General features: G+C 46.3%; 2 protein-coding genes across 8 annotated transcripts in view; both read right to left on the reverse strand.

Annotated features, from left to right (window-relative positions):
- LOC146206691 (myosin light chain kinase, smooth muscle-like) overlaps window positions 1-21,384 on the reverse strand; it is a 213,794-nt gene that overhangs the window by 109,011 nt on the left and 83,399 nt on the right. The window lies entirely within an intron of this gene.
- On the reverse strand, window positions 4,927-7,805 carry LOC146206692 (mitochondrial sodium/calcium exchanger protein-like). Its single transcript, XM_084591496.1, has one exon. The coding sequence runs from the start codon at window positions 7,522-7,524 to the stop codon at window positions 5,596-5,598; it is 1,929 nt and encodes a 642-aa protein (XP_084447622.1). The 5' UTR covers window positions 7,525-7,805; the 3' UTR covers window positions 4,927-5,595.

Here is a 21,384-nt window from a genome sequence, read left to right on the forward strand (position 1 = left end):
AATTGGGCCACGGCATAGGCGCTAGGCTGCTATAGAATGTTCCACGTTCACGTGGGACTATACAATTGACCCGTTTGAGGAAAGCGCTTTCCGCTCCGGTGGCAATTTCCAACCATCAGTGCCGCAAGAAAACGCCGTGGTGTCTCGTTGGCGTTTTTTTTTTTTTCTCTTGTGAAACAGTTGCCTGCGCTATTGCTGTTAGGGGTTCTTGAAGAATGCACTATATGCAGGGCAGTTCATCTCATGTGGCACCGTTTCCCCTTCATTTCAGCATGCATACCGTCGCAGACTCCCTAGTCTGGATGCAACAACAAAACCCCAGTGCAAAATATCAGTGACGGCCTGCAGTGAACATTTCAACCTCTCTGACTTCCTTTGAAGCCCCACAGATAGTCAACGATTTGGCCCATGGGAACCATGAACAAGTCCTGGCCGAAATATTTTTCAGCAATGATCGCTTGGCAAGTGAGATCTGGCTTTAACATGAAGCCGCAGCTACTAGTTTTTCGGTCCATGGCACTCGATGTTGGTGCCGGCTGCGGAAGTAGCTCCACGTCTCTGCGAAGTTCAGTACATGCTCCGAAATTAGCGTGCATCCGATTTCATGTATTACTCAGGGAGCACATTTTGTTAATTTTTTGGAAAATACCTCTACCATCAAGTGGCTGCTGCTTTAAAGGGTGGTTCAGAACTTCCGTCACAGTCAATATAACTTCTGACAGCAGAAATGCGCCCTGTTAGCCGTCGTAGTCTTGGCAACGGGCTTTCCAATGGGGACGCTGGGAACGACGAGGATCGCAAAAAAAAAAAAAAAAAAAAAAAAAAATACAGAAACAAGGCAGCTACACAGCTTTGTACTGTCGTTTTCGTTTCTTCGTCATCATCGTTCTAAGCAATGCGTTTCACGTTGAGTAACCCACCTCACTGCACCAATATTTTAAATAAAGTGATTAATCCCCTCTTCTGTGAGAACGAAATCTAGAGTTAACCTGCAGGTTTATCCTACCTTTGATTGGACAGTTCGAACACAGCGACTGATAGAAAATTCAACAGGTTTTACGTTTTCGGACGATATTTTATGTTCCACGAGTGCACATGAGTATTACAGAGGTGCTTCAGAGAACATACTTACGGATTCCTTAGAATAGGCAATTTTAAATGGGAAAAAGTTAACTTCAACGATAGGCACTCAGGCGTGACGGACGTAATTTATTGTAAAAACTTTTCATATTTCATTAACTAAACATCACTAATTAACGTTTTTATCAACACCTTTGCGCTGTTAGTATCAATGAGGAGTTCGAAGTTCGGGTAAGACAATGCCTTATCAGCTTTTGAAACGAAGAAAAACTCATTTTTGCAAGCCGCACAGTGCAACAAAATTCGGCATGTTTTTGCGCACAAACGCGAAACTTGGTGCATTTGGTGCGCTGGAACTTCCTGGAAACGGCGCGTCCGCAGGTGAAGTGTTGCAACGACTAGAGCGCCACATTCGAACTGCCTGCCCTACTCTGCCGTTTCGTCCGGTTTCTTCTTCTCCGTTGCTCGCAACAAACAACGACCGAGGCATTGGCTGTTCTTTTCATTGCAACGAAGGGTGAAGCAAAAGGATGCTACATGACTGACTTCGCATTGTAGTGCATGCTGCTGGAATTGTCAGGCATCACTAGCTGATCTCGCGTTCCCCCCCCCCCCCCCCCCCCAGGCTTCCTAGGTGGTAGTTTCGCTTTTCAGAAAAAAAAAATCATAAATAAGAAGCATCGTATTTTCTCGCGCTGAAAAGCTTTCGAAAATGAATTTTCATTCGTAAAGAATGATATGGTCCATGGCTTCGAACTCACTATTGGCAGCAACCATACTAACTGTGAACATTTAAAGAAAAAGTTCAATTCTGATTTAGTTCATTAGCTGTGGAATTGGAGTTTTCACAGCATATTACGTCCACCGCGTCTGAGAGTTTGTTCATCAAAATATATTCCTTTGTTCCAAACTTCCTACTTGTAGGAATTTTGAAAATGTTCTCTGAAACACCCGGTATTAACCTGTTGCCTTAGACGTGAGAAAAAATGAGAGGTGGGGAGGGGGAGCATTTAAGGTCCGCCTTTAAGAGCACGACGCGAACGCGTTAATGGTTCCCGTCTGCCAGCTCCCTTTGTAGATCCTCGTTTGCGTACATACACTCTGCTACTCGCTAAATCATTTAATTTGTCCTTCCATTATCCCACACATACTAATTAGTGTGCCGCATAATGTGGAAGACCACCAGGCATATATATAAAAGCCCCGCTTTAAGCAAGCCGTACAAACGTGCCTGCGTAACCTAGTGGCAGCGTGCGTGTCTAACTCGGGATGCAAGGTTGTATTCCGGCCGCCACCCTCCAGTCTGAAAGAAGAAGTCCGAGTGCCTGCCAATTCAGTCGTGTCCTATGGACTCTTGGCATCGCGCAAGTGGCGCAACCCGGCGACCTGTCATATCACCTGCCAGCTACACGCCCGCAAATCTTCGCTCATAGCGCCAACAGTGCCGACGCCCAATTTTCTGGAGAACGGAGCCTTAAACGCTACAGAGTTAAAATGCGCGTAATTCACCTAGAACAGTTTGTAGTCTATGATAGGGATAGTTATTAAGGGCGACGGGTCAGTCGCTGATTGGTTGGCTGTAGCATAAAGCAGAATTTTACCAAGTAACGTAATGTGAGGTGTAGAGTTTGCCCAAACATAACTTATAGTCATGACTCACAGTCATAATTCATAGACATCATGCAAAGTAGCATCATTCAGCCCTTTGCAAAGTAACGTAATGAAAGATGTAGTGTTTGTAAAAACGTTATGCATTGTACAGTTATGACTCATGGTCATTACGTAACGAAGCATGACTTGACACTCATCAAAGCAAGTAAAGAAACGTAACTTTGTCGCATCCTCATACTCAACAAGTCCTAATTAGGCGTATCTGCCCAATTTTTCACGACACGAAATGTCATGCGGTGAATTATGCTTTGCTAATGTCACACCCAGAAAAACAAAAGTCGAGTACGGTAGCTGTAACTTATGCATGTGTTCATAAGCAACAGCTACCTCTCGCTCAGAAAGGGACAGCGCCGCAAAAGCTTTTCAAACTGCAACGCCAGTCCGGCCTCAGCGGCCAGCAAATATCGCCCACAAGGTCGTATGCCGAGCTGTACTTTCTGATATTACACGGTGGTAACTGATGGCCGATACAGCCAAGAAAGAATGCTTGCTAAGCACCACATGTGGTAGCAACAATACCTTTCTTTACAATGAGCCGCACAAAACCGGCAGCCGGCTCGCATTTTGTCATGTTTTAGCCCCTTTTTTTTTTGTTTCTTACTGCCGCGGTTCTCGTTTCCCTCAGCGCCTTTACGCTATACAAGGAGAATTTATAAACCGCCACGAGCGAGGCGAGGCGTACATCCGTGGTTAGTGCGCTCGGTTGGGAACCGGAGGGATGGTGGTCGCACGAAGCATGAGGCAAGGTGACGTCATTTGGTGGTCACGACACGAGAGGACCAACTCCCGGCTACACGTTTTGCGGACACAAAATAGGCTAGTAAGACTTCCGCCTTAAAAGAATAGCGAATATACAGACGGCCAGCAAAGCGCGTGAGTTTATAAAATCATATAATTTAAAAGCGGTCGTCGTCACAAATGCACCGCGGCTTTTAGGGCTGTCACCCTGCCTAGCAGCATAAGACTCCAGTGTGAGCTGTTTGCGAGACACTCGAGTTAGAGTGGCCCGTCAAACGCCTGGTAGCGATAAGCCTATCTCAACGAAGGCACTCAAGTTGAAACTGATTTGTATATGATCACGTATGCTAACACCTATGCTGGCATTGCCGAATACGCGGAACTCTTCGCTGCCTATAATAAAGGAAACAAGCCGAGGTGAACGGGAAGACAACGTGAAAATCAACAGGATAAAACGCAACTTGGACACGTAAGCGACAAGCAGCACAGAAGTCATTCTTGTGTGTTTACGTTTTCTATGCGTACTGATGAGCGACAAAGACAAAGAATGTTGTTGCACACGAGAAAACGCGCGAAGCAACTGTGATGGATGCGCTGCTGTAAAAGACACGTTACTGGGGTGCCGTGGTGAGACAGGGCGTGGTGAACGCATTCGAAACACTGTCGACAAACGTACATATATGGCTGAGATAGCCACAGCCCAGTCTCTGGCCCAGTTATATGACGCAAAACGTTGCGAAAGTGAAAGACGCCGCCTTTTGCTTTGTCAATGCTTTCCGGACTCATAGCACTCAAAAAATGAGAAGTAGATCAACAGGTAGCGAAAGTCTCATAGACGACTGCGTGACTACTTAGCAAGGCAGAAGTTTCGATGCACATTTTTAGTCGATTTAACTTGCAAAGTGTACCGTATTATTGATAGAGATAAATGAAGTTAAAGTAGCAGAAACGTGGCGTCCTTTCTTAAGCAAAAAACCTGCACTGCAATCGTCTATGCGCACGAAAACATTTGCGCTTGTTCTTATCATACATTTGCGGCCAGTTTACCGTCTTAAAATATCCTTTTAATCCTCGTTTAAATGTCCTTGGCAATGGGTTTCAGCACGCGTTTTGTCTGCCAGTAGCGCGACCGTTCTACATTGGCTTTCGCCCCGACGAATTAGAGAATTTATCTTTTTCTATCGCCTGTCGTCCGCGTTCAAAGACAGTCAGCACAGTGCGCTGTTGACTGGCCCAAAGTCTGTCGATAAAATGAAATAACCAAGAAGGCACAATAACAGATTGATAAGCACAACCTTCCCGTATCGAGCTTCACGACGCGACAACACGCCACTACACAAAGACAGCTTCGCAGCTCTGTATTGCGCAGTTGCGCTAATAATTGCTGTATGTGAGCAGATGCCACTCGGTCAGCGTTGGAAGCCACTCACACGGCCAGACAAAGGTACAGAATTTATTTTACACTACGACAAGACATTCCTACCAGAAAGAAAACCAATGCTTGTTGGGTCGAAGATCAAGCCTTCACGGTCAGCTGTATTAACCGTTAACAAACCTACATTTGACGTCAGGAAGCTACAAACCCTGGCCCCGTTTTTGGCCGACATAGGTACAGGCTGAAAAAGAAAAAGTCGTTTAGTAAACACATGCCCCTGATGACGCACAGCAAAAACGCTCACGAGGCGGAAGTGAAATTGGCGCATGTCTAAACTCCACGCAAGCGAACCTTTACTGCATACGTGAAATGTGAAATAGAGGCAGCCTTAACCTCAGCCGCTCGAGAGTCATGAAAAGCGGGAACCACGCTTTCCGAAGCTCAAAAGCTGCAAACACAACATAAGTCCTCGAGAAACGACGCTAAAAGAAATAAAAGCAACTGCTTTCTTAACTAAAACATTTCGAAGCAGCACGTGTCGAGAAGCCTTTAGCTGAGAAAGCCTAGATTCCGGAGTGACGTTAAAACCCGCCTACGTCCGCAGACCGGAGCACAATGCGCAAGCTTATGGCGTGGGGTCGACGCAGCCAACTTCAATCACACTGCGAATGGCTCAGACTACGGCACGACACGTGATGACATACTAAAATACAATGAGAATGATCATTTTGCTATCCCTTCCTGATTAACCAGAACTCGACTAGCCCCGTAGTAAGAAGGAAGGAGACGTACAGCAGTATCAGCAGGACGCCTACAACGCGAGAGGAGCGAAACCACGTCACGAGCGCAGACAGCAGTAAAACAAATAATACGATCACAAGTGCGCCGTAGATGAGCGGGAGAAGTTCGCTGTAGTGGAGCTCGACGCAGGAGACGGTTCGAGACGCAAGGTTCATGCTAAAGGCGATGCCGATGCCCAGCAGCAGCGCTAGCACGGGCCCTGCGAAGCAGGCCGCCATGGCCATTTGCGGAAAACCTTGACGCGCCAGGGACAGGTTAGTGACCAGGTCTCCGATGTTGTTGCCCCAGGCGAGCACAGTCATGCCGAGGAGCACATCGCTGACGCCGTAAAGGGTGCCGAAAGCCTTCAGCAACGCCACGATCTCGGTGGCGATGCCGTAGATCCAGATGATGGACATGGCGAAGCCGGCGTATGCAAAGACTAGATGGTAGCGCGGAGGCTCTTGCGCTGAAGACGTGAACCACACCAGCAAGGCCAGCGTCAGGCCTACAACAATGACGAGGCACCAGGTTGGAACCAGGTTGCCGGCGCGGACGGTTAGAACACCGAATACGCCGAGGGCCACGATCGGGCCAGTAACGCAGTGCAACGCGTTCAGCGGTCGTGACCAGTTGGCCCGGCGGTTCTCGTGGTCCACCACCGGGATGGTCAGGACGAGTACCAGCGAGATGGGCAGAGTGAGCACTTCGTAGATTTTGGCGCACAGGTGCTTGCCTTTCCACTCGTCGGGTTCGACAGGCGAAATGTGCAGCAGGAACTCGGTCCACTCCCCGTACGCTGGCGGAACCTTACCCTCGCCCAACGATTGGCTGAGCAGGGGTGTCGCCTCACCAGGAAAGACTGAAGAACTGGTCCGCACGAAGCTGAAAGAAGCCTGGCTGGCACCTGATGGACGTCGCACCTCGGGGGACGGCGGTTCGGCGCGTAGCTCTTCGACCGAGACGGTGAAGTAGTAGATGGCGTTCTCGTGGTGGTGGTGAAGGCTGATGCCTGAGGATGACCGACGCAGTCGGGGTCTAGACAGAAACGGCGGCGGGGTGTTAACCACGTCATCCGCTTCCGCAAGCGAAGCGAGATCTGGGCTCTCTTCACATTTGCTGCTGCTGCTGGAGCTGCTGGAAGAGCTGACACTAGTGCTTTTATCGACGCGGATGCTCTGGCTGCACACAGACACACGGCGGCTCACTCGTCTCTTGCGGCACAGTTTGCTGATCTTTGAAAGAAATTTCTCACCCCAGACTGCGACCGTTATGTATACTAAATAGAGCACGATGAAGCCTACCGAATCGGCTAGCTTTATGCATCCTTTCATGTAGAGCGTGAAAGCCCAGAAGGAAGCCGCCAGGTAGAAAATGATGTCTCGTAGTAAAGACGACTGGATCAGTTGGAAGTTGCTGCTGATGAAAATCAGTCCCACTACGATTGTTGCGACGTAAGTGCCTCCACCGAACAGCTCGCCAATAGCCAACGCGGTACGGTCACGCCGGATGCTGGCGATCGTGGCGATGGTGTCTGGCGCGCCATTGCCGAAAGCCAGGAAGGTGACGCCGGCCACACCTTGAGACAGCTGCAAGGACTTGGAGATGTGCACGAGCGCCGGGCACAGGTAGGAGCTGGCCGTCGACCCCAGCGCCACAAACAGGGTAACGAGCCACAAAAAGAGGAGCAGCAGCGCAGCGCTGCCCGCAGTCTGTTCTCCGCAGTAAAGGAAATCCACGTAAGGTAGCTGCGCGCGACCCGCGTCGCAGTCATCGAGACTGCGGACCAGGGCGCAGCGCCCGGCGCTGTTGTTGGAGAGGCTGTTGACCAGGCTGCAGTCGGACTCGCTTGCCGCGGAGGTTAGGGCGGACATGCCCATTGCAGCGCTTGCAGAACTTCCCTGCGGGCGATGATACTTCCACGCGCGCCTGCATCACTGGCCAAGCTGCTCTGTCCAGCCACGTGGCGGCGCCAGTAGCGAAACTGCCGCGGCAACGCCTGCGAATACAGGTGCTCTATGCTCGTCCACCAGATTGTGCTGGAATCTACGCGCGTGTCATTCCTGCCGTCCGCTGCCTTCTGCGATTAGATCGGATGCGCTTCGTTGCTCTGCGGACAGAGAGGCGGACCAATCACGAGCCAGACGCATGAGGAGCGCCCGCGTACCGTCATGATCTACGACTTCTTCACAGAGTTGCTCATATATATATATTTTATATTGTTGAAAGAAGGTGTGTTTGGGTCGACACGAGCTCCGTGTACTAACGCATTAAGAACCCTCACGCACGCACCATTGCTTGGCTACCGACTCACAAACCGATGCTTTTCCGCGGCTCTTTTCCAGGATGTGCGATAGCCTCCAGTGAATTAGCACACATTTCCTTTTTACTTGCACCAGGGTTTATCTTGACTTCCGAGGCCCGCGATAAACAACTGTTGTTTTATAATAGTGCGGTATACTAGCGTCATTATCAATGTTTACTCGTGTCGATTAGAGTGCTGTGTAAGGAAAAGAAAACATACTACGTGGAAGACAAAGGGGCGCTCGTGCAGAGGTGGACGGGGATGGTTGGCAAGCGCTTGTTTGTGCGGACTTTGTGGAGGGCGTACGTAAGTACGTGTTCGTCGCGATCATCGCCGCAGTAGAGAGTAGCTGGCTAGATCGCCTTGCGAGGACAGTTGTTCTCTGTCAGCCGATAAAAGCTGTGCATAGCATGTCGATTGATAACAGAACAAGGCGAGACGAAGCTGTCCTCGATGTTCGTTGCGGCTGCACAAGGACGTTCCTAACTTCCCTTTGGAATCACGAAAGCGTGTGCTAAATCCAAGACGCGGCCTCTGTTGCCGGTTAAGAGACCAATGATTTTGCTTCTAAGCCATGTAGTGGGGCCTTACAGCACCCGTTTCGCAATTACCTTTAAAAAATGCGCAACGCTCGCGGTGCACAAAACGTACCCAGAAGCGCGGGTTTTGTTGCTTTCGGCGCTAAGGATTCAAGCGCAACAAAGACAGAAGAAGGACGACGGGACATGTGGTACTTACAACATTTTGTTGATTCCAGAAACAGCCACCAATATTGCAATCAAAGGTAGTGGGCAAAGAAGGAGAGAAAAGGAACTTCCGGTGACAGATCATGCGCGAGATCACGAAGTATACGTAAATGAACGGACACAGGTGACACAATGAAATCTAAAACAAGCCTTAAAGCTTACTCTCTTTTTTTTACGTATCATGAAAGAAGGAGCGCTAATACAGGCATTCTCACTTATTTAATTTGGTGCGCATCTATCGATTGGCGCGCTTTGTATCTTTACTTTTACTGACAATAGCGGTTTCTTGAAGCTTTGCTTCACATGTGTTCTTTTCCTCCTTCCTGCATTCCTTGCAATGAAGCGTAAAATTTGAGCGTGTTCAGTTCTTCAGGAACAGTTAATGTGTTGTCTTAAAAGTTCATCGTAAATTTTTCATGTAAATTTTTTCGCAAGCAAAGGGAATGTGCTTGGGGTACGTTCGGTGTGCATTCTTGTTTCGTATATGACTATAAGCATCTCTTCATTTCTTATTAATGAAAGGTCAAGTTTCCTGCAACTCAGAATTGACGGATGATCCGAGAAGTACGCGTTTCATCAGCCTCTGCCAGCGACACGATGCATGTATATACTTCGACCTACAATTTATTTGCTACCGCGATCGGCTTAAGAGTGCCGGTTGTTCATGCTGCTCTCAGCGTACAACGCAGGGCTCATCGAGCGACAAGCCTCGAACTATCAAGGGCTCAAGATCTACTGGCAGCGTGTGCGAATGAACGGACAGCCCACGCTTCTTCCGTAGCAGAAAACAAAAAAGCAAGAGAGTCAAGCAATAGAGATATAAAAACGACGCCTACCGTTCAGTTATGTGCAGCTGACGTGCAATGCGCATGCGCTGCCAAGCTCACCAGTACTAGGCGGTTCTTAATATGAGCTTACACTTCCTTTATGATAACAATGTAGTAGCGTGAAAACGGATTCCCATATACGGTCATACGCGTTCACTCATGTGAATGAAGCATACTTTACGAAGTACACCCCGTTATACCGTTATAAGGTTACAGTCGGCCACTATTTTTTTTCTTTTTATTTATTTTTTATTGTTATTTTTTTCTTTTTTTTTTTTTTACATTTCGCGCGGGCGTCGACTGTCGGGCGCAGCGGCGCCAGAGTGGAAATGGGAAGAGGGTCATTTCATGCCAAATATAACCCAGAGTTTGCTCTCAACCCCTTCTGATCCTGTGGATAAAACATGTTCTTTACTGAACCGGGGAAAGGGTTTGGTTGGTTCATTGGTTAACGCCCCAGAACGACTCAGGCAGATGCGCCGTAGTGGAGGGCTCCGAAAATTTCGACCACCTGGGGTTCTTTAATGTGCACTGACATCGCACAGCACACGGGCGCCTTTCTTTTCGCCTCCATCAAAAAGCGGCCGGGATTCGATCCTGCATTCTTGGGCACAGTGGCCGCGAGCGCCCTAACCACTGCAGCACCGCAGCGAAGTGAAGCGCTTTGGCGAAAAAAAATTTCCTGGTCATGTGACAGCCCTTCGAATTTCTCAGAGGAGTGCAAAAGTGGGCCTCACTGAAGAATTTGCAAAAACAAAATCAAATATTTTAATTTCGCGCTTGAAAGGTTTGCACAGATAATCTGTATGCATTGCGGTTTTTAATCAGAAAGCAAGCAAATGTGCAGGACAAAATTTTTGTGTTGCTTTATTTCATAATTATTAACCCCAAAACGCCGCTTTTGCAGTTTTTTATGCTTTTTCGCGATATTGGCAAGCAACATCAGATGTTTCCCCGCTTCTCTGTAATATGAGCTATCTCATGAAATCTATAATATAACACATTTCAGAAAAAAAAAAAAAGACTGGCTTAGAAAAATTGTGTTGTGCCGCGTTTTCGGGCTGAATTTCGTACAGAGGCGTTCCTAACTCAATTCATAGCTAGCTTCATTGAAATTTCGCTGAATGATATTTATCGGAGCCCGTTTTATTTTAAGCGAGAAACATTTTTTGAATTTCAGTGCTGCACCTCGAGCCTTGGTTGCCCCGCACTGCCACTGAACTGCAGAACACCGCCGAGACGCCGCTCGCTATGTTGGGTTTACACGACCAATCGTATAGAAGAGAACATCACATGATTCACGGGGGCCACCTCTATGGGCTGCTTTCTCCTGCCCTCCGATTCGCCCCTCCCCCCCCCCCCCCCCCCGCACACGCGCGCGCGCGCGCACACACACACACACACACACACACACACACACACACACACACACACACACACACACACACACACACACACACACACACACACACACACACACACACACACACACACACACACACACACACACACACACACACACACACACACACACACACACACACACACACACACACACACACACACACACACACACACACACACACACACACACACACACACACACACACACACACACACACACACACACACACACACACACACACACACACACACACACACACACACACACACACACACACACACACACACACACACACACACACACACACACACACACACACACACACACACACACACACACACACACACACACACACACACACACACACACACACACACACACACACACACACACACACACACACACACACACACACACACACACACACACACACACACACACACACACACACACACACACACACACACACACACACACACACACACACACACACACACACACACACACACACACACACACACACACACACACACACACACACACACACACACACACACACACACACACACACACACACACACACACACACACACACACACACACACACACACACACACACACACACACACAATCTTTCAGCCGCAGCCGACGCATTTCGCTTTGTTTTTTAACGGGAGATGTACACTTAATAAAAGGGCGCAATACAGTGCGTACTCGAAATACAGAATCAATGCATTTGCACCTCCCAGAAAAAACAACAGGCGAGTCCAATTGGGAAACTTCCAATCGAAAACAATTGAATTTTCCATTCAGAAATTAGCCTCAATCGGGATCTAAACCAACAGAGCAAAAACGAATTGAGTCCAAATGGAACCATTTGAACTGCATGGAAATGCTGTGCATTGAGCATAATTTTTACAAGAGAATTGAAATTATGAGAATGATATGCGATTTGTGGAATTCAAGTCAAGCATGCATCACACACCTATAGCAACAAGGTACAAAGGTGAGTTCAATATTTTGTCCACCGAACACGCTTCTGTTCAAGCTTATATACTTTATTTGTTGCAGCTGCTTGCTGGAGCCAATGACCATGGTCTGTTACGCGAATTTATTTCATTTATCCTTGCCCGCTGGGATTGTGGAAATAATGAGAGCAATTCAACATATTGACACGCTAATATCTTTATTTAGAAGCTTAAGTTCACCATTCATAGAAACAAATATAATGATCCAATTTAATTAAATTATCGCCTTCCAGTTAGACTTTCCACTTGGAAATTTTCAGTCGGAAAATTTCCAATGCAATCTTAGTAAGAATTTGATGTTCTTGTTTTTACTAAAATTTGGGACTACAAAAAGGAATACAAATTCCACGCGAAAGTTATTTGTAGTATGTCATACAGACCAATTTGAATTAGGTCTCCAATTGAAAACAAACATTCCAATTGGGATCCGAGACTGGCCAATGACTTTGAGACTCCAGTTGGGAATACAATTAAATGCCAATAGTAGGGTCAAATGGAACATGAAAGATTGTCCATTTGGAACTGAAACTCCAAACGAGCAAGCACTCTCCACTGGGAAATAAGTTTCGAACTTAAACGACACCAATACTTATTCAAGCGGCCAATGGGTGTGACCAACTGAAATTTGCAAATCCGTTGTCAGATAGGAAGGGGACTTGGTACCCGAAAGCCCCTTGCCCCAGAATCACACATAACTCGTCGACACATCATCATCCGTACAACACCTCCGGTACTCCTCCCCCCCCCCCCCCCCCCCTTCCCATAGCCGATGTGGGGCTGGGGGAGCTTTTGTGTTCCAGGTGAGGGCCCTACCCGAGCACGAGGGCTGTCGAGCGGTGACACGCTCAAGGCGGTTGCACCATTCACAGAAACAGCCATAGTCACCACTGTGGCAGCAAGCCAACAGGGTGACCGGACCTTCAATGCATTTAGAGTGTTTGGAAGGGTGCTTAGCAGCCAATTAGCACAGACAGCTGACCACCAGAAACCGAAAAAAAAAAACCACAGGTGGCTGACACCAAGTGGTCGTGAACCTCTGCTCACCAGGGAGAACCAAACCTCTTTCCGCACTTTTGGAAGCACGTCATGGAGGGCTGGGACCTTCCTGCCGAATGCGGCACTGCAACGTGCCAACCATACTTGGTATGCAGCACTCCACGAGCAGGAGGACGAACTGATTGACTGAATGTCTGGTTAACGGGTTTAGGTATCGAACTGTCTCATATGGCACACCCGGAAGCTGGAACAGGTCAGCTAAACGGCGCAGTAAAGTTGCAGGGAAAAGACACTGCGTGAAGGTATGCACAGTGTCCTCACGACTCCCGCACGTCGGACAGGTTGGTCGCAAGCCGGCTCGCGTAAATATTTTTGCCTTAAGAGGCAGTACTCTCCTGGCAAAGCGATACATGGATGAGGCCCTGCTCGTTTCCAAGAAGTCGGCAGTGACATACTTCCAGCTAGGACGGACATTAGCAAGTTCATGATATCAAAGATGAGGTGGAAGGCTGGGAGTAAGAAGCTTGACGAGAACCTTTAGGGGAGCTGACACAACATTGATGTCTGCCTGTTATTTGCGGAGACGCTCAAGGCTGTTTGCTTCCTGAACGTAGAATGGAGACGGAGAGCCAGATCTAGGCACGCAGCGTGAGTACGTGCTCTGAGCGAATAGTTTGAATCGTGTACTCAAGAAGTAGGAAGCCAGATTACGTGTCAGGGACATGTTGCAGTCCAACGCTACCTGGGTCCACCCGACATGCAGAGCTGTGGTTACAATGCTCAGATCTGGGATGCCAAGGCCTTCTCTGTCTCTGGGCAGCTTCACCACACCCTTGCGACTGCGTCCGTAGCCCTGTCCCAAAGGAAACGAAAAAGGATTCTTTCCAGACGGAGCTCGGTACGCACCGACAAAGGTGTTACGCCGGCGACGTAAGACAGAATCGGGAACCGCAGAGACCTCGTAATCGTAGCTCGGGCTGTAAGCGGACAAGAAAGTTTCCCAACTCTTGCGCCCTGGCCTCGACCTTCTCTCGGCCTTTGGACCAGTTCGCGTCTGATAATCCTTCCGAGTTAAAATAAAAACCAAGAATCCTGACCTCATCCTTCACGGGGAGGCCGTGAGCAGGTTGAGAATTTGGCGGAGGACGACCAAAGAACAATGCTGCACTCTTCGACCGATTTAGCTTAGCCCCACTAGCCCTGCAGTATACCTGCATGTCATCCAGAACGGAGGACACTCATCCGGGACGACTATGGTCAGGTCATCTGCACAGGCAAAGATGGGGACGGGTGGTGAACCAGGGGGGAGCAGAAACCTGTTGATGCGACTATCACGAGAAAATATCTGGAGAAGAGGCTCAAATGCGAGCACGTAGAGGGCTGGAGATAGAGGGCTCTCCGACTGGACTCCACAGCCTACATCAAAAGCCTCACTGACACGACCCTGTATGGTAAATGAGGATGTTGGCCTGGAATACATAACCCTAACCATGCGTTGAAAGTCAGGACATATGCCAGTATGCCAGCTTCATCCGGGACTTGGAACATGCACGAGTGACTGACGACGTCGAAAGCCTTCTCTTGGTCGAATGAACATAAGATGCCTGATAAAGTCTTGGAGTCAGTCCATTGTAAGAGATGAGAGCGTAACCATGGAGTTATGTGGACCGACCAGGGACCCAAGCCTGTAAGGACTGAGTATCTTGCCTTGTCTGCGGCGGCGATATTAACATAAATATACTTGATGAAACCAATACTACTCGAGAATTTAAAACCGTGTTATATTCTTTTGGTGTTCTCAACCTAATAACAACATATACGCGATTTACATTCACTACTCAATCCGCACTAGGCCTTATTTTGCAAATATTAATACGAAAGTACATACATTTGGCACTCTTACTTCTGACATAAGTGATCACTGCGCTGCATACATGACCTATCAGACTAATTGCACAGGAACAATGGAATGCAAGGAAGCCATTATAGTTCAATCCATCACGCAAAACAGTGGCCTCAATTTCAAAAATGGCATCCACACCCAGGGTGCCCCATCTGCAAATCCAGAAATACAGAAGATGACATCCATCACTTGCTGTGGGAATGTCCAGCACTCAAGCCAACGCGGATCCGGCATCTGGTGGCAGCTGGCCACTCCTCCCATAATCCGCAGTCATACGTGGCTTGGACTCAGGGACCACATCATCGCTCACTACTCGACTTCATTGCATCAGCCAACCTTTATTAATTTATTTGACCACACCCTTTCTCCTTCATAGCATTTTTATGCCCTGAGGCAATAAACATCGAAAAAAAAAGACAGTCTTGAATTGTTCAGACGAGATATGGCGACTTGTGACTGGTCAATTCGGTCCTGAACAAAACAAATTCAAATGATGCATACAGTGAATTTATTGAAATCCTTGTGAACACATATGCAAAGCATTTTCCTTTGATAACACTTAAGCCTTCAAAGAAAACAAGAAAACTGTGGATAAACCGGCAACATTTAAAATTGATCAAGAAGAAAGATCTCTTTATCATGTTTTTCTCCCCGCAGCGAATAAGCGCTAAAAATATTTTCAAAAGCAAGGAATCAAGTAAACACGGAAATCAAGCAGGCGAAGAAAGCTTATCACGAAAAACTGTTCGGAAGCATAAATAGGCAGCGTCCTGGTGCTGCATGGAAAATTGTAAATAGCGCCATTGGATGTGATGGCTCCCGTTCAATTTTGAGAAAAAAGAACCATTAATGGCTGTGAACTGGAAGATCTTAACATCTTCCAGTTCACAGCCAGCTGAATACTTGAATACTTTGTAAACGCTGCAAAACCGATTAGTACTCCCTCAGATAGACTTGTCCTAGTTTATAACAGTGTTGAAAGCATATTTCTCGCTCCTACAAATGAAAATGAAATATACAGCATATTCACAAGTCTAAATAACAGTAGGTCATTGGATACTGACGAGATTCAAATAAAACCTGTAATATATGTATTAGAACTGCTAACGTCTGCTTTTGTTCTTATATTAATTCTGGTTCTTGGTTTGGTTTGGTTTGGTTTTGTGGGGTTTAACGTCCCAAAGCGACTCGGGCTATGAGAGACGCCGTAGTGGAGGACTCCGCAAATTTCGACCACCTGGGGTTCTTTAACGTGCACTGACATCGCACAGCACACGGGCGCTGTCAGTGCACGTTAAAGAACCCCAGGTGGTCGAAATTTGCGGAGAGACAGGTTTATTTCCAACTTCCATGAAATGTGCAAGGGTATCTGCATTATACAAAGGTGGTGATCACAACCTTGCGTCAAATTACCGACCCATTTCTGTGCTCCCAGTTGTTTCTAAGGGATTAGAAAAGCTTATTCTTTTTCGTATTAATAACTTTTATAATAGGAAAAGTATTCTGACCGACTCACAATATAGTTTTAGGAAGGGTCGATCGACTGAGGTCGCCTAGCTAGCCCTGAAGGGAGTAATTGCAGAAAATATTGATAATAATTTATTGACAGCCGGAATATTTATCGACTTCAGTAAGGCCTCCGACAGCATCGGCCACAATATCCTCACTAACCAGCTTTCATCGTATGGAATTCGCGGAACAGCTCTGGCTTTGATTCAATTCTACTTGGAAAATAGGTACCAATGTGTATGTATGAACAACCAAAGGTTATCTCTCTTACCAATAACATGTGGGGTACCACAAGGAAGTATTCTGGGTCCTCTTTTGTTTAATACTTTTACCAGTGATATAGTCCATATCGACCCCTCAGTTAAATTCGTAATTATGCTGACGATAGTTTCTTACTTGTTTATGGGAGCGATATCAGCCAACTAGTGTTAAGATGCAACCATATCCTTACTAAACTATCAAATCAAGGTAAATCCCAATCAAATCCAAAGCCATTATTTTTCTTGCCAATAATAAAGTAGTTCCTCCGCTGCTTTCACTCATGTTTCAAGACTAGCCATTAGAAATAATTAGTGAACATAAGGTTCTCGGAGTATACTTTTCCTCCCACCTTAAATGGGACGCTCATATATCCTACATCTCTAAAAAGCTCTCTGCTGTTACTGGCGTGATCTCACGCTGCCGCACACTTCTTCCCTAAACTACAAATATATTAGGCTCTTTTTCTCTCTCACGTAAACTACTGAACTCCGGTATGGGAAACAACTAAAACAAACATGAACAAGTTTCTTGTCTTGCAGAGGAAAATTATTCGTCTCAGCAGTAAACCTTGAACCAACATCGAGTATTAATCTCACAATAGCATCGCTCAATACGATCCGTGCGGATAATGTTTATGAATTTCGTTTGTTACAAATAATATACTTTTCTTCCGCAGGTATGAGTAATTTCTTGGCAAAACTTGCATCTCCTGAATACCGTAATACTGTCGTCAACACTCGATGTACTGACACTTGGTCCCTACACCGGTTTAGAACCGATTAAAAGTTACAATCCCTGAACATAATCCTCCATTTTTTTTCTTAACATAAAAGCACTGCCGAATGTAGACCCCAAGAATTGAGAGCTTACTCTGTGGAAATGTAATCTGTATTCTCCATCTGTAACCTCAGCCATTATCCAAGGGTTTGAAACCCCTGTGTTTTTGTTGTACTCCTTGTGTTGATTTCATTACTGATAACTTTTTGTGTAGTATGTTACCCTGACGTATGCTTTGAAATAAATTATTTATTGATGTCTGCTTCTGGGGTATTGCTCATAAATTGTTATTTCGTTCTGTTTGCCGCTGCCAAGACATGTAGTGGTTTCCTGGGCCTTCATCAAACTGGCTGCACAACTTTTAGCCCAGGTGACCATCCAGTTTCTAGCTGGAAAATAAAATTTGATTTCATTTCATCTAATGTAGGAACGGTGTGAGGCGCTTCGAAAGGTATTTGGCTATGAGCTTATAGTCAATGTTCAGAAGCGTGATGGGACGCCAGGCTCGCAGGTCGGAGCGTCGCGACTCGTCCTTGCAAAGGAGAGTGATCCCGTTGAGTATCTTGGCCCCATTCGAAATTCTCAACTCAACTGGTTCCAATTGTTTTTTCGACTGGGTTATCAGCGGAGCAAGCAGCGTAGTAAGGTGTTTTATTGTAACGTTGTCCCAGTAATTATGGATAATGCAAAGCCTTGAATAACAAGAGTCAATAAAATACCTTCAAAGATATTTATCCCGAGCGTTCTTGTTTTCCACGAATGGATAACTATAGATAATGTCGCGGCATATCCCTCCGGCCCTTTGCGTGCTCTGTGCCGCAATTTGACCTAAACTAAAGCAAGGCTGGAATAGCAAGTGTCTCATTGTTTTTGCGGTTCTCAAAGAGGGTGATGCCGTTTTCATTGACGATGAGCAGAGAGATGGAACGGACCGCAATGCCCATGTGTGTCATTATGGGCCCTCGTATAAGGCCTTTCAAGGTTTGCTCTTGATGCAAGGCGTTTTTGCGATTCCTCCAATGCCGTCACAGACGCTCTTGCCATGAGAGGTGGCGAAAATGTTCCGCTAAGCTGCCAGATCCTCTTTACGGGTGCACATGCTAATTAAATTCTTTTTATAGCATTGGGATGAGGTACCATCAGAGAAAGAGTGAATTTTTTCAATGCCGCTAGATCTGTCTTTATTTTTTTCCCCTTCGTAATGCGTATTCATCCACTGCGATTAAGCCGTCGCGACAGTAGTCGTGGTGCCGCGGGCAGATTTTGATTTTCCAGCCGGCCAACACACAGGCTTCGTTGACAACACAGAGCCCCCGAAGCCCTGATACCTCTTTAATGTTTGCTGCAGCGCGCTTCCCGGACAGCGTTTAACTCTGGCGAAAGCATGCCCAGCAGTACAGTGGAGGCACGGCGCAACCATGGCTCAAGGTGCGGCGCTGTACTACAATTTTCTTTCCCGCTTGAAACACGCACAAAAAAAGGGCTCCGATAAAAATCGTTGAGCAAAATTTCAGGGGAAATAGCTATGAATTGAGCTATAATTTATATTTTACTAGGAACGTCTGCATACAAAATTTATGCCGAGAAACGCGGCACAACACTTTTTCCTAAGTGTGGCAATTTCTTTTTGAAAACATATTGCGTTGTATTAAAGTTCAAACCATTTAATGAGATAGCGCGTATTATAGAGAAGCGGTGAAACACGTGATGTTGCGGGCCAATACTGTTAAACCTTATAAAATAACGGCAAAAACGGTGTTTTGAGAGACAAAATAATGAAATAAAACAAGACAAATTTGTTTGCTGCGTGATTAAAAACCACGATACACAATAATTATTTGCAAAAAACCTTTCAAGCACAAAAGTAAAATATTTGACTTTTTGTAAATCTTTTGATGAGACCCCTTTTGCACTCCTCTGGGAAATTCGAAGTGCTGTCAAATAAATGATCCGAATATTTTTTTCGCCAAAGCCATTAAGGGTAATTATTTTAGCCGCTGCAGGAAAAAAAATATAAATAAATAAAACCAAATGTTGTTTATAAGGTCGGGCGAAAAATCTGGTAGGTGTGGCATGGGATGACCTAATCGCATCATGCTGCTGGAGCCAGCTCGTCTGCTTGGCCAGCCTACTTCGTGCGAAACAGCCGTCCCACGAAACAAGCGTGACGCCAGAGTCCCGATAATGTTTCGTGATCAGACTGCTTCGTATTTGTTGACCTGCAGTGGTCGCTCCTCACTTATCAGAGCTAGAGTCACTCGATAATTTTCAGAGTACCGCGAAGGTCCCCTCGCGTGCTGGCAACCATGACCGGCGAGGCCATGAAGCTTCCAACTGCTCGAGGCACGCCTCTGACATGGCTATATTCAAGTCAAACGCAGCGGACACTTTGATAGCGGCATGGGCATTTGCCTGTGCATTGCCTTGAAGAGCACCGCAGATACTTTAGAAACAGTACGATTTCCGAACTGTGGACGGTAAGCTTGTTTGGAAGGCTTAGCGGCGGTCTGCATGCGGATCATTCCAGTCCTGCCAAAGAGCTATATCGATTAATCCGACACCTGTTCTGACTTTCGTGGTATTGTAATCACTCGCACTTTCTTGCCTTAAGGGAGTAACTACTCATCGGCATCCACCCAAGCGCAGCCATACAGCTACAAAAAAAAAAAGCTATACAGCTTTCTCAGAAACCTCGTAGTTGAAGAAAAAATTCGTCCTGATCCGGGGATCGAACCAGGCACCACGGCCTATCCGGGGCAGTCGCTCAACCGACTGAGCTAACCAGGACGGTCAGCAGATGAGATGGTAGGGCGAGAGGGAATTGATCTGTAACTCGAAATGGGAATGGTGTTGGTCAAATATTTAGAAGAATATTTTGCGGGATTCCCTTAAATATTTGACCAACTTTCTTACCTTCCTAGATTACCACCGTAAATGAGCACAATGAGTGATTCTCGATGGCGATGCAGATACCACACACTGACGCAAGCTCACTCTTGCTTGCTTGTTAATCATCTTTATTGACGCAGTCAAAGAGGATGCGGGTTGTTGAATACCGGCAGTGAATTTTTACGCCTTCCACGAGCCTATTAAAGTGGTTCTGAAAATGTCTTCACAGCACTTTGCTTGGAAAAAATATAACACTTTAGTTTCTTACATTTACCTCGAATACGAGTACTTAGCTGAATTCTCATGTTAATCGCAATTATGAAATGTACTTCATACTGCACAGTTAGATTTAGGATAAGTTATTACATGAGCAGACAAATCCATCTCAGCATGAGGGAAGTGCTCAGAGGCAGACACTACCAGTAAGACACTACATTTTTACATCAAGCCCACATTGCCAATCTGAAGAGCAATACTAACATAACACAATAATAACAGCGTGTTATTAATTTCTCAAAGCCCACATTAACTCGCTTGAAGGATATCATAAGCTAAGAGCTAGTTTTAGTCCATCAGTGGCTGTAAATAAAGGTGAGCACTGGTCAACGCTAGACACCTGGAGTGCGCAAGTTAAATAGATCAGGAATAATTTTAAAGAGAACGCTGAATGCTGAATTTCAAACAAACGTTTCGAATGTAAATTTATCATCGTCGTTGTTTGCTACTCCAATAGCTTGAGAAAATAAAAAATCCGAACGGACATCCAGCCGCATGACGAACAGAGAAACATTTATATTTTAAGCACTGCAATGTTAAAAATCTAGCCATGTACCCTCACCAGAAGGTAGTATTTTAGGTTTCAAGAAACAAACATTTCAGCAAAGGAAGAGTATATTTTACTAACTAGCCCGGCACCGATTGCCGCAACTTATGCTTCGAAGGCGAGAAAAAATTCGCCGACGATTACGTTACTTCCTAATGCGAAATTTGAGTGCAGCTCATCAGCTCTTTCACCTTTTCGACAGATTGAGGCAAAGATTTCGAGCAAGACATGTATGTACAATTACAGGCAACTTTTTTAATTTTTCACACAT

Source organism: Amblyomma maculatum, chromosome 1 (assembly GCF_055883805.1).
Source record: "Amblyomma maculatum isolate TAMU_Amacu chromosome 1, ASM5588380v1, whole genome shotgun sequence".
Taxonomy (NCBI): Eukaryota; Metazoa; Arthropoda; class Arachnida; order Ixodida; family Ixodidae; genus Amblyomma; species Amblyomma maculatum.

Coding starts and splice junctions, on each gene's coding strand:
- LOC146206692 (XM_084591496.1), bottom strand. CDS start 7,524: ATGGGCATGTCCGCCCTAACCTCCGCGGCAAGCGAGTCCGACTGCAGC.